This window comes from Cydia splendana, chromosome 11 (assembly GCF_910591565.1).
Source record: "Cydia splendana chromosome 11, ilCydSple1.2, whole genome shotgun sequence".
NCBI lineage: Eukaryota > Metazoa > Arthropoda > Insecta > Lepidoptera > Tortricidae > Cydia > Cydia splendana.
Window position 1 is genome coordinate 14,762,294 of NC_085970.1, and position 18,935 is coordinate 14,781,228.

The 18,935-nt window shown below is 35.4% G+C and overlaps 1 protein-coding gene across 1 annotated transcript in view; it reads right to left on the reverse strand.

Moving 5' to 3' along the window:
• Positions 1-18,935, reverse strand: part of LOC134794954 (myotubularin-related protein 13) — an 81,695-nt gene that overhangs the window by 61,463 nt on the left and 1,297 nt on the right. Inside the window, exons 2-3 of the mRNA XM_063766826.1 lie at positions 8,290-8,375; positions 7,530-7,685 (exon numbers count right to left, since the gene is read on the reverse strand). Of these exons, the coding sequence (XP_063622896.1) occupies positions 7,530-7,685; positions 8,290-8,375 (242 nt within the window). The remainder of the gene's footprint in view (positions 1-7,529; positions 7,686-8,289; positions 8,376-18,935) is intronic.

The window sequence follows — 18,935 nt, forward strand, 5'->3', positions numbered from 1 at the left end:
TCTTTATATTTGGTGTTGGTATACTTGGTAGGTACTTATAGTTCGTTTTTTTTAGCATTAGAAAGAACTTGAAAGAAGGTAAGCGATCTTGACATGTCCTTTATTTGAAAAACGCTTTATAAAAATCAGTAACTACTACTTATGAAAGCAGAAGTATATAAATGATCGTATTAGATTCATAATTGTTACATATTTGCCGTAACTGATTTTTAAAATGTGTTTTTCAATTAAAAGACACATCAAGATTGTTTACCTTATTTCTAATGCTAAAAAAACGAACTATATATGTATGCGTGGTACATATACATATACGATGTTTATGTATATGTACACGTGGTTTCAATAATATATACTGAACATGCCCACTTTTTTAACAGGTAGTGTCCATATCTCTATATGAATACATAATAAAAATTATAACAATAATTAATAAAAACGTAGATGAAAACAGGGGTACTATAACGTAGGGGAGGTAAAATTACATGGTTGGGTGCCCACCCCACCGCGGATCGCGGCTTGATCATTATCTAACTCCTTACAGGCAACAGCACTTGTTATTCAATTTTTTGCTATTTTACATTTTTAATATATTCACTAAAAGTCCAAAACAAACGTCAAATAGGGACTAACTTTTGTCTTCGCCTGGGAATGTGAACTGAACTATACGTATGGGATTTTGAGTTTCCAAAACGTCCCGCTTGGCGCGCTGTTCAAAATCCCATACAAAAATATACATAAAGCAAACGAACGCACGTCACGCTATCGAATGAAATATACACTAGGGGTTCTGATATAAACTGATAACAGTAAAATACATTAGAATAAAAATAAATTGGTTTATAGTTCGTTTTTTTTTAGCATTAGAAAGAACTTGAAAGAAGGTAAGCGATCTTGACATGTCTTTTAATAGTAAAACGCATTTTTTTAAATAAGTAACTATTAGGTACTTATGAAAGCAGAAGAATATAAATTATTGTATTAGATTCATAATTGTTACATATTTGCCGTAACTTATTTTTAAAATGAGTTTTTCAATTAAAAGACACATCAAGATTGTTCACCTTATTTCTAAGGCTAAAAAAACGAACTACAGGTATAGTTATACTTATAGTATACAAAGAGAAGGAATGAAGATACCTACAACTTCTACAAAAATAAGAGTAGCAATTGTCAAATATTACATAAGTATATGTGTTTTTTCTTTCTGTCTAAAATACACTGCGTTGTGCCTACAGAAGAAATACCGGTTTTTCTTTTATGCGAGAGACTATTAGGACTTAAGTGGCTTGTAGTTGTAAAATTTTACAGGTCCAGATCATTCTTGTATTTCTATTGCATTGCAACTGATGTTGCTGATTTATTACGCACAATTACAAATACGGTAATTGATTTCTTATCTCCTACTTAGTGAAACTTTTTCTTGCATTTCTATTACGACATGTCTTATCTCTTCGCTGTCGTACAATATCGTAAACAATGTTTACGAAACAGTCATGCAGAACCCCACAAGATAAGGGATTCCGTGACTCTGAATCATGAATTAGGATTCCTGATCGGGCTGAGGGGAAAATGTTTACGACCCCTGCATTCCGCGAATATTACTTAAAGGCATAAGGGCGTATGTCGTTAAGAACATCATAAAATATACTTCTTTTTTTGGAAGTGTATTTCAGTGCATGTATTTTAGATACACGGGGAGATTATAGGGAAATTAGATTTTAATTCTTGTTGAATTGTTGGTGATCACTGGAGAGATAAATTATGGTTCATTGGAGTTTTGTATAACGTTTTTTTAGCGTTTTTATTCCAGTTTATAATTGATATGATAAAAATAAACGTAATTTCACATGGATATAGATAACGAGTAAGTATAGATATGAATACATTATCAGTTTTATCACATTATCGCATAGGTAGAGATATAATTAAAATTGGATGACATAGGTAATTCAAGGACCATTTCGTGGCTTTTATGTTAAAGTATGTTACGTGTTGTTTTCTTCTTTCATTCTACCTCGAATAAAGGCTCTCTATTCTCTAAACTAAACTAACACATAATTACGCATAAGTCACACAACGCCTTGCGTTTTGTTACATTACAACTTTAAAATTAAAATAAATCAAAAGCACTTCACACTTTAGCAACACTTTTTGTTGCTACAATAGAAAGTGCCATTGTCAAAATTACCCTGCCATCCAAGTTAGCCGAATGCACCTAACAGAGAAAATGAGGAATGGAAAACCGCAACTCAGGCTAAACCATAACGCTTATATATGTAGTTTATAGAAATTTCAATAATCGCCTATAAAACTTTATTACATCCATCACTCACAAATGAAAACCGACCGTTTCATGAACCGCATGACATGGCCGACCGTTTAAATGTGTGGTCAGGCCCCTGTTTCACCAACGTGACAGGTGCGACGAATTGTAAAATCACTGTTGCTGACGTCACAGGCATCCATGGGCTACGGTTACCGCTTACCATCGGGCGGGCCGTATTCCTGTTTGCCACCATCATTGTATTATTAAAAAAAACTTTATTATATCGGATAAAAACAGATATTTCTCCTGCGAGGTTTCTGACAATTGTCACAAGAAACACTAATTGTCACGAAATTCCGACATATAACTCATTACCTGTCAAGAATTACCTACAATTCTTCTAAATCTTTGACAATTGTCAGAAACCTCGCAAGAGAAATATCTGTTTTAATCCGATATAATAATAGTTATTTGTACAACAAGAGATCAAAGTTTGATATTTCTACGAGTGCTTATTTTGAGTCCCGTGCAAGCGAAAGATTCTATAGTAGATTCACGAGCGTAGCGAGTGAATCTAATTTAGAATCTTGAGCGTAGTAAGGGACTCAAAAGCGCACGAGATGTAAATAACTTTGATCTTGTGTAGTACACAAAATTTTTCATCTCAGCAGTGAGAACATACCTATTAGGCAACTTGAAAAATGTAATCCTTCTTCATCACTGCACTTATGTTTTCTTAAGATGGTGTACTGCCATCTCGCCGAAATATTTTTCGCCTAATTTCACTTCCCAACCAACTTATTGCAGTACTTTTAGTTGGCAAACCAATACTTAGCATATTATTATTTAGCATAATTTTTATTTGAACACAATTTTATTTAGCAGATGATCATTTTACCACGATTCATTTAGAAAAATAGTTACTAAGCAAATGTTTTATTATACCTAACTATTTATTGTTAAATAACGTTTGCCCAAATTGAAATTTCGCATACTTTTTATTGGATCACAACTATATTTAGCATTTTTTTTATGACCCGTAAAACGAAACTGCTCCCAGAGATAGGTAGGTTATGGTTATTTTTTTAACACCCTAAAAACGAAATTGCTCCCAGAGATAGGTAGGTTATGGTTATTTTTTTTATGACCCGTAAAACGAAACTGCTCCCAGAGATAGGTAGGTTAAGGTTATTTTTTTTGATGACCCTAAATACGAAACTGCTCCCAGAGATAGGTCGGTTAGGGTTTTTTTTTTGGTGACCCTAAAAACGAATCTGCTCCCAGAGATAGGTAGGTTAGGGTTATTTTTTTTTTGATGACCCTAAAAACGAATCTGCTCCCAGAGATAGGTAGGTTAGGGTTATTTTTTTTTTGGTGACCCTAAAAACGAATCTGCTCCCAGAGATAGGTAGGTTAGGGTAATTTTTTTTATTACCCGTAAAACGAGACTGCTCCCAGAGATAGGTAGGTTAGGGTTATTTTTTTTATGACCCTAAAAACGAAACTGCTCCCAGGGATAGGTACGTTATTCACAATATTAGGCGAAAAATAATTTATGCCTATCAATACATTCGACATAACAATAAAAGACATTTTGAAACATGACCAACTAAATATTTTGCTATACGATAATATTGTAAATAATCATTTGCGACATGTTATATATGCGAAACATTGGTCTGCCATCTGATAGTTTTGCGAAATTATACTATTGGAAAAATAGTTTGGGTAGTGATAATTTGCCATACAATTTTCGGCCACATATTAGTAAACCTCTTAAGATATATAAACAATTAAGTTTAATTACCGCAATCGAACACAAAAACAAAACTTAATAATAAATTTCAGTAAAATAATATGGAAATAATCACCAACTGACACTTCAAACGACAACTTTTTTTTGTAAAAAAAAATTGTATGAGATGGTCCGAATTGCGGATACGTACTATGTGTCAACTATGGTAGAAATTCTTAAAAGTAAAATAATTAATTTTGCATGATAATCTGTATATTTTTTGAGTTAATTATTTTAACTGTACAATAAAATACCTAAAATATAGTATTTTATTAGTTTTTATCAAATCTACAACTTTATTTTTATTAATTTATTATTAAGAATTCATACTCGTACGTGGTTTGGAACGATGCGGTCTGAAGTTTTTCGGGGGTCTATTATAAACCGTCAATATAGCGTTGAATGTCGTTTTAACTTTTTTTGTCTGTTTCCTTTTGCTAACAGTGTGAAATGGACAGAGATAATAGAACCCAAGTATTTCGATCTTGTATTAGACCCCGCATGTTGAAATGACATTTGACTATAAAGGTCACTTGAATGTCATTTTGTCTCACTCAGTGAGCAAATTCGCATTTTGCTCACTGTTTTTACGAAGCAAAGTACCCTTGTTCGAGCTGCTGAGGTGAAAAGTTTTTTTAAATAATACAATGATGGTGGCAAACAGGAGTACGGCCCGCCCGATGGTAAGTGGTAATCGTAGCCCATGGATGCCTGTGACGTCAGCAACAGTGATTTTACAATTCGTCGCACCTGTCACCGATGTGAAATTGGGGCCAGATGTGTCCGAGATACGTATTCGAAAATGCATTTTCATGTCTTTCGTAATATTGATCATTAAACTGTAAAGTTATCTGCAAAATAAAAAGCTCAAAATATCTGACACGAGAAATTGTGTCATATACGTAGTATGGAGATGGAGTCATATACGTAGTAAATAGTTACTTTACATGCTTTATAGACTTTAAAGTGCACCTTCAAACCTTCAAGAAAAGAGCGTACTCCCATCTTAAAAGCCAGCTACGCACGTGCAGCTCCTTCGGTGTTGCAGATGTCAATGGGGGACGGTAATTAGAAATAGAAGAAGAAAAATATTGCAGGCCTGTACTTCACACGGACTAAATTGCGATTCATATTATGTACCTATGTATTGTTATTGTCAGTAACGAATTAACGACGAACGCAAATATCCTGCGAAGAAAAAAACCTACACTGTGAGAAAAGGATAACAAAAACACACTTAGAATTACAAAAATAAACTTAATCCGGGGACAAGGAGAGTCAACTAATAGGAACAAATTGACTTTTGCAATTTCTATTAGTTCTTGCAATTTCTATTATCTGTTTGTTGAAATTAGATTTAGGATTACTGAGCTGTTTGTAGAAATAAATAAACTGTACAGAAATAGTGAAACGTCCATAATTATTACTAAACTTAATTTTTTCCCCCAGTACAGAACTGTTTTTTAATTCCTGGTGATGATTTTTCTCTCAGTGTACCTTAGGCTACCGTTAACTATGTTAAATCTTAACTATACTTACTTTTAAGTTTTAATATAACTTGTTCTTGGTCCTCCTTGGTATCTTATATCTTTTAACGAGCAATTCTTGTATATATATTGATATATTTCGGGGATCTCCGAAACCAAGCTAACGATTTCGATGAAATTTGAAAGCTAGGTATCTCTGGGAATACGCGCACTTTTGAGTTTTTATATGTATTCCGAGCTAAGCCCGGGCTCCCAGATATTATGTTTGCTAAAGTAAAAAATCGTTAAACAAATGTTAACACTACAAACCGTAATAGCTGTTATCACTTACTTTTCCAAATATCTTATCTCAGAATTTGTTACACAAATCAAAGTAATATTGTCCAGCATATCACGGCATTGCGGAACCGTCCTTGAGGACACGTCCTTATCGACGGAAGCGTCCGCGTAGGCGGCACAATGTTAGTCGGTCACTCATTATGTAGGGCTAGGTTATTGTCTAAAAGGTGAATCTGACTAAACAATAACGATCAAATGCCAGGAAATGAACAAAGATATCTAAATTCTAAAGGAAAGGCTATAAATTATGCTCCTCGTCTTATATTTTTGCACAAAAGGCATAAACAATTATTAAGGAAACGTAACTATAAAATGAAACGCTGAAAGTTGAGGAAGGAAACGAAATGCTAAAATGTAATAAGTGTTCGAGTTATCGTAGAAATGACGGCATGGCAGCATTATTCTATTCTAATAATAAAACTACCTGAATATTTATCACTTCCTCTAGTGACATCTCAAAGTACGATCGGAAATAATAATACTATCCGGCCCAAATGAAACGGCCGAAGAAAGAGCGAAGACTAAACATTCTCCAAGACCCGACAAATTAATTGTTATTTTCTCATTTCCTTTGCGAGCTAAAGATCTAAAGGGCTGCGTTACAGTTCGCATAATATAATTTGACGCTCAAAGGGCTTTTGGAGTGTTAGTGAAACTCTTGAAAGCTTACTGTATATTTAATACATACTTCAGATCAATCTGAGCCTAACTCCAAACTTTGTAATGCTCTAGATCCCGTAGCTCGTTACAGAGTTCAGCGTATAGTTTTAATATACAAATTCCTGGCCTGGTTGAGTTTATTGGATCGATGTGCTCGCTTGGCTTTATAACGAGTTTGCTACCAAATATTCCGCGCTAGCTCCATTGTGATGCACATTATTGCATACTTCACGGTTAATTATGTTCGTATGTTGTTGTTGTTCGCTGTAAACTTGAGACAAACCAGTGGAGAAGTTAAAATGACGCAAGTAAACGCACTTATACCTAATTCTTGTATCTTATCAAAATCCCCAGATATCAAACGATGACACATCAGAAATCAACTAATACTACTTGACGTGTTCATCTTTAGCAACGACATAAACGTTGCCGTGTACAATCTTGAGATCTTAAAAGCTGAAGATCGTCAAATCGTCCTCTCTGCTTTCGGGGTCCAATAAATTCAATAACGCGCAGGAGGCTTCATCCTCGTTGCACTTAAAAATCCTTTGATGGATAAATGAAAACGATCTTATCCTTAAGAGATCTTCGCGTTACTCTGACCCTTAGGAACTTTTGACATTTTATGATCCTGAGACCCTGACCAGATTATCGAAATTTCGCTATCTGCCTCTCTATTACTTCTGCACATTCGACCGATTAGAAAGGCAAATAGACAAACGAACAAAATAAATGTACTCATAGCCTCTCGTTTTACACGTACAGTTCGCGCACGCTTTGACAAAGCAACGAACTGCTGCGAATGAACCGAATTCTCCTACAATTCCTCCTCATACCGGTTCACAAGACAGGCAGAGAGCGTGTGTGTACATACGCTCCCTTCTCGTCTCGCTTTTCTCCGATAGGGTAGGTTTATTGCCGAGCCTCTCGACGATTGTGTACAGCCGGCATGAAGCGCGGTATATGTTGATGTGTGTTTTACCTCGTCTGCAGGCTTGGTGGGCGTGATGGCGACGGTCTCGTTGAAGCAGAGGCACGCGCAGTAGTGCCGGTTCGCGTCCACGTCCGTCAGAACGGACACGTAGAAGCGCGGCTCCGACCGCTCCGTCGACAGCGCCCATCCTTGTGGCTGGCAGAACTGTGGGGAAATAAGTCTATGTGGATTTTCGAGTTTCAACCGTCGGCAGCAAACAGAACAACCATGTATACAATAGCAAAATACTATCACAATATCAAAGCAACACACAATGTCAAAGCAATCTACCCGTTTCTTGTTCGCAATCTTGCATTTCGTCACGTTGATAGGTACGAAATTGTTCAGTGTGTCCCATACACGCGATTGTACTTTGTGTTTCGAAGTTAAATTTTCCATGGAAAAGGGACTCAAAAAGGCTTTGAAAAATGCAAGAACGCTAATAGTAGCGACGCTGTCAGCGGTAGAACGCAATCGCTGTGGCCGAAATCGGCTATGAGATGATGATGCTGAAGTTGATGATGAATAGAAGAAAAAACAATATCATAATATTTCTTAAGATGTTAGATGATCGCGTTACAATTAAATTAATCTAGCCTACATATAAAGTTCATAATCGTCAGGTAGGTAACGTAATGTGCACATCATGACACAATCTATTGGAAATTGGAACACATTTATTTAGCACTTCAATGTTCCAGCCATACCACTAACTAGCAAGCCAACCTACTTTCTTACAAAGAAGCATAAAAAATACATGCTAACCCACCCATTCTATCCCTTCGTGGAAAGGAGTGTCGTCCCAGTTGATCTCAGGAAAGCGTTGTAGGATGACGCCACTGCTCAGCCCGCCTCCTGCGACGAACATACAATCAGTATCATTGTCAATTGTTACAATAGCAGTAATATTACTTAGTTCTTAACGAAATGTGGAAACGTGACTCATGTCATGTGATATCGTTTCCTGATGGAAACTTAACTCGCAGTGCGTAAGAATCAAAACATTGAGTCAGATACGCATGGTAACTTTTCTATATCCAAAAATTACTTGCATATTCCTCACTATACATACATTTATCGTAGATCTATGTAAGAGCCATAATGTTAGTAAGAACGACGAATAATTTTTATCACGACTTTTATCATCGTCGTATAAAGTTTAAATTTCGCATACCACCAATTAGAAATTAAGCACTTGAAATTAGAAGGGATATAATGTGCCAATGAAAACCGCCATCCCAGCCTACGAGAAAACCCGTCAACGGTCGGAAATGTATGCAAATACTGTATTTATTAATTCACAGCGCGGCCTCGCCGAGGACGCAATTCTGTACCCTGGTCACGTACTACAACGGACACTTTGTTATTTAACCATATTACGCGCTTTAGGCCTTTACTTTCTAAATATAAAAGGCCTTTTAACTAAGTATATGAGAATCAAATAGAGTTACAACTATTTGGATTTAAGATAGTGGCTTATTGAACTGAGTAGAGAAAAGGCGTAATGCGAGTGAGTTTCAAGGCTTTATTGGTTTTTGTATATAGGCCTTAAGCTTTGTGGTTATTATTCGTGGTAAGTAATGCTTATGTGGTATTTTAGGGCTTGAAGTGTTTAGTGATTTTGGTTGCCGGTTAATGGACCCGATGCACTCTGGATTCCATCATGTGAGATTTGTAAGTTTTGTTTTCGGTAAATGGGTATTTTTGTATAGTTTCTAAATTATACTCCATTATCATAGCATTGAACGTAGCAATTTGGGTTTAAAACTTTTCAGGAGCTTTAATTCGCGTTTAAATTAAGCGTAAAATTCTGGCAAGCCACAAACTACAGACTAAGTTGGGACTAATAGAAACAAAAATGAAGACGTACGTAATATTGTAATATGCTACGGCTACGTGTTAGTGTACTTGTAGGTATAATTTAATTCGTGAAAGGTCCTATTTTCTTATTTCAAAAGTTACGTTTTAGTATAGGTATAATGTATATGAGCCGTACTTATACATTTGTGAACGTTCCTTCCATAGTCCGTAGCAACATACGGCCAGCGCATTGAAAATGCGTCTACACTAAAAAGGGCATCATAATAACACTGTGTGTACCTAATGAAGTTGGCAACACTACGTAACGTGAGTCAATAACCTCGCCATTTCAAATATATAATGCCTTACTGCCCGCTTTGCCTATCCATACCTACACCTGCATTTCTATATATGCAACTTCACACACGTATGCAAACTCAAGTTACTCCAGCATCCTTGAGAGTACGCTAGGCTAAGTATAGTTTTACAGTTCCGTGTTAAAACGGCTTATATGCCATGTATGTTATAATGCGCATACGTCGGTTTAGACATGAGTATGCGCCGGTCTGGTTTCGTTGCATAACTGGAAGGTGAACTGGTGGTATCAGGTTTAAAGGCCGCGCGGCCAGTTCTATGCATCTCGCGGTTCCCCGAAATGCCGTTTCTCTATCTTATTCGCAAAAGGAATCTCTAACCTTATAGGTGTAAAGTGAACATTAAAGTTATAAATGTTGTTAGTAGGCAAAAGTGTCATGGAGCATTTCCTTTCCTTAACAGTTTGTAGGCAACTACTTCTAAATCTTCTTCCAAATCTTTAAACGATACCTAGAGCTCTATTGTAAAGAATACCTGTTAAGTTTCCAGACAAAAGGTACCTTAACCTTCAATGTCTGTCTAGCTGATACCTAAGTTTGATTTGTAAATTAATCTTTAGGCCCTATCAACAGCCGACCATAAATATCCTTTTGGTAGAATACGGTCCATCTCCATACGTACAAAGACGTTCTGACAAGACAAGACAGTTACGAATGAAGGATGATATAATTGATATACCTATACGCAAATCCCTTAATCGACAAAAAAGCGTCCATGATGGGCCCCATAAAGGTATAGACTTATATTTAAGTATTATCTATAGTTTTACCAAGCACCAAAATATTTACAAACGAACAAGCAAATATGCTACCAACGTTTTTCGCGAGTTGTCATCTCCGCGCAAACACAACTTTTTAACATCAGCCTCCGAAAATAGGCAATTTAATAAGCTCAGCATATTTGACCTATTTCAGAGACTGGCGCCCCAGCGGGGACGCCCAGGGCAATTGCGGCGTTGATTACAGGGATACAGGGCCTGGTTTTTCCACGCGTGCCTAGCCGAGTTGCGATGGAATGATAATGGTTACGCACTTCGTATATTTAGGTACGGAGTTATGATGTGAGGAAGATGAACATATGAAATTTGGTCCCATAAAAAGTATTTTTTACAGCAGGCAGATACTTTCAAGTGAAGGTGTCCTCTTTAGATTTTAAGTGTGTTTTAATCGTTTAATCGTCAGTGCAGTTACGTCGATGTCGACGTAGTGTTAATTGTGGCTATTTTATTACAATAAGTATGAAAAAAAATTAATCACAATGAGTAGATAATAAGGAGTTTGATTTTACAATCTTTTTCTTATCAGCATTCATTGCACAGTTTCAATAAAATAGCTTCAAAACCTCGTCAATTTCTTCATTTAATGAAATGCTACAGAAGAAGTGGAAAACGCACGACGCACACTGGAACCCGCCCATACATTGCTGTGCTCAAAACTACAATAAGTAAAATTAAGCAAAAAAAATACTATTCTACATTCGTAATGTCAAGTAGTGCTTATAATAATAATTATTTACATTATATTTATATTAAAAAATAAAATATTCCTATGATGACGTTACATATTCACCGATAAACATGTTGACAGCTTCCGGGTGAAATATTTTTGAATTAATAATTGGCAGAGGTCGTGTGCAGGTGATGATGGGATCAGAAGAAACCAAGAGCCTATTAAAAACATCTGTCATGTTGTCGAATCTACAAGTTTTACGACTAAATCTCTCTCGATAGTTTTTAAAATCCTTATTCCTCGCTTCCTGGGCCTCTTCACTTAAATTGCCTATTGGGATCAGGTGCTCAGATATTATTGCGACTCCTTGAATAAGGATTTTATGAACAGTAGGTGTCATGCGACACCACCGGTACAGTTTTACATATAACTTTGCTGTCTCTAGACAGTATTTTTTGAATTTACACGTATCGATCTTGTAGCCACTGGAAATTGTTTGTAAAATTATGTAAAAGCGACGTATGAGTTCTTCATCTATTTTAGTAATTTCGGCTGATATTTCGTAGTTTTGGAAAAATTTTCGAGCCACATTACCGTTATTAATATTGCCAAAACCTGGTTTTGGTTGATCTATTATTAAGGAAGTTATTAAGTTATTATTAAGTAAAATTGTATCACTTTTTTCATCTGAAACAGTCGAAATGCATAGAAATAACCTTAAGGTAAAATATTACGCACTAAAACATTGTTTTAGTGAGAAAAAGTTATATTTTCGCTAAAGTAAAAACGCCTGATCAAATAGTCGGAGCAAAAAATTTGGCCCATTTCGAAAACTGGACAACATCTTTTACTTTCGAATAAAGAATCTTAATAACGACAACTTTTTTAGCTATCATGCCTAAAAATTATCAAAAGATGTTGTCCATTATCGGAAATATGACCATTTTTATTAAATTACAATATATGTTACTATTTGTCGGAATACCACAAACCCAAAATTGTTTTAGAACATAAAATACGTAAAACATAATCTACATACCTTGCTCAAGATAAGTCATTGCGGATTTTGAGTTATTCATACCAACTACAATTACTTGAAATAACTATTTTGTTAATCAATACAAATTACCACTGAGATGTGACATATAAAATCCTAGACCTTTGACATAATGCAACTATGTAATGACAACTGATAATGAAGGTATTTTTCTGCAGTGAGGTGCAATATCTCCCTGTTTATGCATATATTTCAATTTGAGTACAAAATACCCACAATTGCAAAGTTGAGTTTTGAGCACTGCAATGTATGGGCGGGTTCCAGTGTGCGACGTCGTCAACTCACGTCTCGTCTTTAATTTATGATAATTTAATGATGGCAACAATCAAAATGAGTGCAGTGATAACAGTTTCAATTGAGAGCGTTTAGATTTAACGACTTCACATAATAACTCTGACCGCATTGTTATGGAGTCATTTGTAACTAACATTGTTACTAACTACACTGAGTATTATGTACACTCTTCTGAACATCGATGAACTTTATGTCTTAGAATCCTAATAATATATTCGTAATGTTTTCATAAACCATATATTACAATATTAACTTTATTTGTCACAAATGAATGATGTAATGGCCTCTCCTATCGTCACAGATAATCGCATGTGATTTGCGCGAATACATTGCGGCATTTTGTCGATCGATTGAATTCGTAGCCTTTACTATAGCCAGCAATTATCTAAAATAGCATGCTATTTGTTACAACGTCTGTAGAAGCCTTAAGACGATTTTGGCATGCCCAATGCTAAATCCTTTAAGGTTCGTGGATACTACAACAATAAAGTAACGTTAGCCAAAAAAGGCGCTAAATTATTAGAAATGTCTTGCAAAAACTCCTAGGAATAGGGACTAACTTTTGCTCATTTCCATTATCGGTTGTTCTTTAATATTTTTATTTATTTATTTATTTAAGCCTTTATTTTTCCTTAAATAGTATTTAATTATGATGTTATTTTGCTATATTAAGGACCCCTTTCGGGTATAGGCCTCCTCCAAATCTTTCCACCTTTTTCGGTCTTTTGCCGTGATCAGCCAATTTTCTCCGGCTGTGGCTATGATGTCCTTGGACCATCTTGTTATGGGTTTTCCCGCCTTCCTTTTGCCATGGGGTCCTGGCCACTTTGTGACTTTGTTAGTCCATCTGTCATCTGTCAATCTTCCTATGTGGCCGGCCCATCTCCATTTCTGTTTCAGCGAAAACTCGAGTGCATCTATGATGTTTGTTTTGGATCGGATGTATTTGCTGTTGATCTTATCCTTTAGTTTTATGCTGAGAATGCTCCTTTCCATTGCTCTCTGGCATGTTCTTATCTTTAATTTGTTCTTGTTTGTGTGCACCCAAGTTTGAGAACCGTACGTGAGGCATGGTAGGATACATGTGTCCATTACTGTTTTCTTATGTTTGAGACTGTAGTTTCCTTTTAGAAGCTCTTTAAAACTCCAATACTTCCTCCAGCTGATATGGATTCTGCGGTCTATCTCCTGGCTGTTGCTGTCTGTGTCAAAGGATATTCTCTTGCCTAAGTATATATAGTGATCTACAAATTCGAGTTCTTTGCCTTGTATGTGTATTTTTGTAGGGGGTCTGTTAGTCATAATTTTGGTTTTTGTGTGGTTCATTTCCAAACCGACTTTACAGCTTTCCTCGTTTAGCTCATTTAGCATTATTTGTAGAGTGTTGGAATTTTCTGAAAATATAGCTATGTCGTCCGCGAATCGTAGATGACTTAAGCGTTTATCAAATACTTTAGTTCCTTTTGCATCCCAGTCTAGCTGGCAGAATATGTTTTGCAGCACCGCTATGAATAACTTTGGTGACATTGGGTCCCCTTGTCGGACTCCTCTGCCTATTTTGAATTCTTTTCCTCTTGTTTCGAGTTTAACTCTGCTAGTACTGTTTTCATATATATTCCTTAAAGTATTGATGTATTTGGAGTTTATCTTGCAGTCATTGAGGGCCTTCCAGATTGCGTTGTGGGAGATGCTGTCGAATGCCTTGGTGTAGTCTATAAAGGCTACATAAAGAGGTTTGTTATATTCCCTGTATCGTTCTATGATTTGTTCCATGGTGTGGATATGGTCTGTTGTTGAGAAGCCTGCCCGGAACCCAGCTTGTTCCACTGGTTGGAGGTTGTCGATTTGTCTTGTTATTTTATTTAAGAGCAGAGACGAGAAAAGCTTGTAGCTGCATGCTAGCAGACTTATGGTTGTTCTTTAAAAGTGAGCCTTATTCATGAGACCATTAAGTTGAGTTATGAAAGAGCTTATTTATTTGGGTAAAACTCGGTTTCTGTTACCCTCGTTGCCTCCTACATTTGTGCGATGAATGGAGCCGTAATGCTTTGAGACAATCTGAGGATGGAAAATATGAATTTTCCGCTTCTTATGACGGGAGTAGCTATAAGATTAGGTATATTCAACATAAGCGTTTCATCGTCATATGTTTAAAACTTATGGAGTAGGTGCGCCAGAATTTGTATATACATGTTATGTAAATACGTATATATAATATTAGTAAAATTGTCTAGAGTCAAAGAAGACGGAAATCAATTTATTTAGGCACATACGCAGTTCCGTTTTGTGGTGTGAATAATAAGAAAATAACGGCGTTTCCTGTTTTGTAATCAAATAATAATCAAACAGGAAGTGTGACAAAAATCTATTTAAAAACAGTACAGGCACTATATTATGAATTCACATTACATCGATCGAGAAAGGCGTGATTTTTCGAACACTCTTAACGTTAATAATAACCTTTCTCGTGACTGTACCTACTGTAGACACTCTCTTAAAAAAATGGTTGTCTGTAAAGTCGGTTTACGGACGATAATTTTGCGTGATAAGTGATAACGTCATAAGAAAACGTGGCCGTAACGTTACCATGGAGATCTGTCCACAACGTGACACTTTTTCGTACATGCTACCGGTGTTTATCGATTTATAAGACGTTATCACGTCAATATTTGACTACATGTAAGTACATACTTATTGTATTATACGGAGCGCTAAGAAATAGATTTTAAGTATCTATACTGTCGTCGTGTGTAGTTACCGTTGTGTGCATTTGTTCCCTCCGATAGGTGCAGTCGACGTCAAAGATATGCTTACACTTTTGCACCTTATTCCCTTGTAATAAGGCGAAAAATGTTAACATAGATTGACGTCGACTGTACATCCAATGAGGACATACTGCATTAAAAATAAAAAAAATAGGTATACATTAGGCAATACCTAAAAATATGTATCGGCATGAGATCAGACCAAGAGCATTAACATGTTGGCCCAAGGCCGATTCAATAAGATGCATAGGAGAGCGTGATATCATTCGCGTCATAATTACTTGAATAGGGGCTATTATATACTGTTTGGGCCACAATAGACTTCAGTTACTACTCACGGCTGAGAAACAGAAATTGAAATATATAAGTAGGACAAATCTTTATTTCTATGGTAACAAAAACGTGTTACGATGTATTTAGTAACTTTGGCCGTCAATATCTATTTGACGCCGACTGTATCTACCAACCTACATAAGCTCAAACTTGCCCACATTTATCCATACCTATTTGATTTATGCCTTCATTTTTTTGTAAATATGTATTTATATTTTCCAGTCTTCACTATGTATACTCAATACCTATCTAGTGATGCACATTATTTAATAGTAAGTACATATGTTAAAAATACTTATGCAGGTCTCTGGCAAAGATGTTTGATTCGTTGTATGTAGTGTGTCTACATTAGATGAAAAAAGAAATGTATCCTTTAACATGCAAAATGTTGAGGCATTTTGCAGGAAGGATTGAACAGTATAACTGTAATTGTTTGCTTTGCAACACAGCTGCTGCATGCAAAGTCAAAGTCCAAAATCTAATTATCAATGTGCTTTATGAAAGTACGAGCATAGAGATAATAATGTTTATAGACTACTATCTTACTTCCTTATTTGTGAGGAGAATACAATAATACAATAAATAAAGTTTTTACTTGGCCCTTATCTTTAATTTATTTAATTAGTTATGTTTGCATTATTTTTAATTAACTTATGCATATTAACATTCTGAGCATTTCCAGAGTACATAGTTTATAGTTTACATATGTACCTAATGATACACCATTGGAAAATCATTTTTTAATTTTTTTTATGATAAAGTATAGAATAAATTATGTTGATGAAATGCCAATTTAACTATAGATTTCCAACTAAAACAAAAAGTTTGCATTTTAAACCTACCTAACAAACTCTTTACAAGCCAACAAAAATGTTTAATCAACAATGCCTGCAGCGCATAATGCTAAAGCCTGTTTGCTAATGAATGGAGGCATTTAGCATGTTCACACTGTTGTTTAACAGTTAAGACCATGCTGCTAAGTGGGTTAAGTAATATCAACAAGTGAGATTGTTACACTTTTTTACAATTTTAATAGGTATTTCAAAAAGTTTTTAACATAAGTTTGTTAAAAACTTTTTTAATAGCTTGAAAGAAAGAAAGAAAGAAAGAAAGAAAGAAAGAATATACATTTATTTACGTCATCATAGTTACAAAACCAGTTAAATTAAAACAAGATATAGGTCAGATGGACGTTAAAAGGACCCCAACTCAGCTTAATGCTACAGCAAGCCGCAGCGCTGATTTTCAGTGGGGACCTACCTTATAATTAACTTAAAGCTAGTAGGGTAAAAACAGACAACACATAGAGAGGAAAAAGTAAAACATAGCAGTAACTAAGAAAATAACAAATTATGAGGCCTACCGCAATAAAACAAAACATAAAGTTGAAGATATTAAACGTAAGAAAGTAAAATATTTAAATTTTGCCCAATGTAAAAACAGTAAGAAAGAAAAACGGGGATAATTTAAGAAAGAAAAGGAGGGAACTTTAAGATATTGATGCTGCCGCTAAATGTTTTGAGAGTTAAATAATAGCATTCGACATTTTTCTTTGAAACTGTTAATGGTATGTTGTTGTCGCTTGTATGTGGAAGGTCACTGACTTCCTGCCCTTTCAATGCATGAAACAATGTGTGTCAAATACCAAGTACCTTATACTGCATTTGCCCTCTCCTAGACAAATTCTATTAAGACGAAACAGGAGCTGAGTTTTAAATATTTTAGGTAAATATACCCGTCTCGCAAACGGACGCGGCACCTTAAAGTAGTGCGATAAGGACAAGGCGAAAAATCCTGCGTAAAAATCTCAAAAATCGAGGTTTCGTACTCCTCTGTTTCCTCCTCCAAAACTTAACCAATCGTAAACAAATTTGGAAATCTAAATGATTATGAAATTATCTGTGTCGGACCGTTTTGCTTTTTTGGCTAATTGATATCAGTTTTGAATGCCACGCCTCTCATTGCGGCATAGTCAATTAGGCCATTTTGGCCATTTTTGAAGGGCTCTAGCGCCTTAAAAAACAAAAATATCAAAAAAAGCAAAACGGTCCGACACAGATATTGACAATATTAATCTGTGTTGAAAAAATCATTGTTCTAGCTTCAAAAACCACGGAGGAAAACGAGGAGTACGTTTGTATGGAGAAATGACCACTCCCGTTGGCTCTTAAAACTGATACTAATATTTAACCCGTTTTAGCTTGATCATGCAGATAAACAAGTAGATTTAGTAACGGAAATATCCATTTTTAATATTATATTTTGAAATTTTTATTATAGTTATTAAAGTTGTGGGTTTGGTTTGATCTCATCCCAAAAAAACTCACATTTTGGCTATCAAAACTTTTGATTAATCAAAACTAGTCTCAGTCCCAATTAGTTCAGATAATTGAGGTTCTACTGTATTTAATTCTAATCAGTCCTTATAGTTTAATCAAATGACTAGGTAGTAACCACAGCAATAAAATAGCTATCATCTAAACACATTAGCAGTCTACACACACACATATATAGAAACACCCTGACCCTGAAGTTCAATGAACTTGATGACTCAGTCATTAAATAGATCATGGTTGCTTATGGCAAGAGATAACAACAGCAGTTAAAAACATTCATGGTTGTCATGTGCAGTCAGGAAGTCAAGAGCATAATTTAAGATATGGGGTTGACAAATAAAGAAATATAGCAAGGTTTGTAGTTTCTTGACATTTTGGTAGTACCATTTTTAACCTGTTTGTTGCCCCTTTCTCCCTCTCCCTACCCACGTGGGCCACCCCAGATTTGTCATGGCTGTTTTTTTGTCAAGCAAATTTGCAGTTGAAAAACAGCTTTATTTTGATTTTAATAATACTGCTTTTTGACTGGGCTTAAAATGGCCAGAGATCTCCGTCCATAACAAATACGGGGAACAAAATACTGGACCGAGATCTCCAGCCTGGGTAGATAGAGGGGTGCTTTTTTGCTTGGTAGATGACAGTTTAATAAAATATTTTTTTAATACAGTTGCTCAAAAAGTGCTACTTTACGTAGCTGTTTAGCGTGCGGAAAGTTGGTTATCTCGAACTAGTGCTTTTTACTTTTCCAATTTTTTTAAATTTATACTTGTTCCAATTCACGACTACTTATTGATGAGTGTTAATATTAGTTTCCTTTAAACGTCGTAATCAGCAGAAAAACCTACTGTTAATGTAAGAATGTGAAAAATATACATATTTCATATTTTAATACTTACCTCTTCATCATTATAACACGTTTATTTTTTAATATTGAATATTGAAAATTCCGTTCTTAATAAGTTGTCTGAATGGAACGGAATAGCTGCCAAACGCCCATAGATATAATA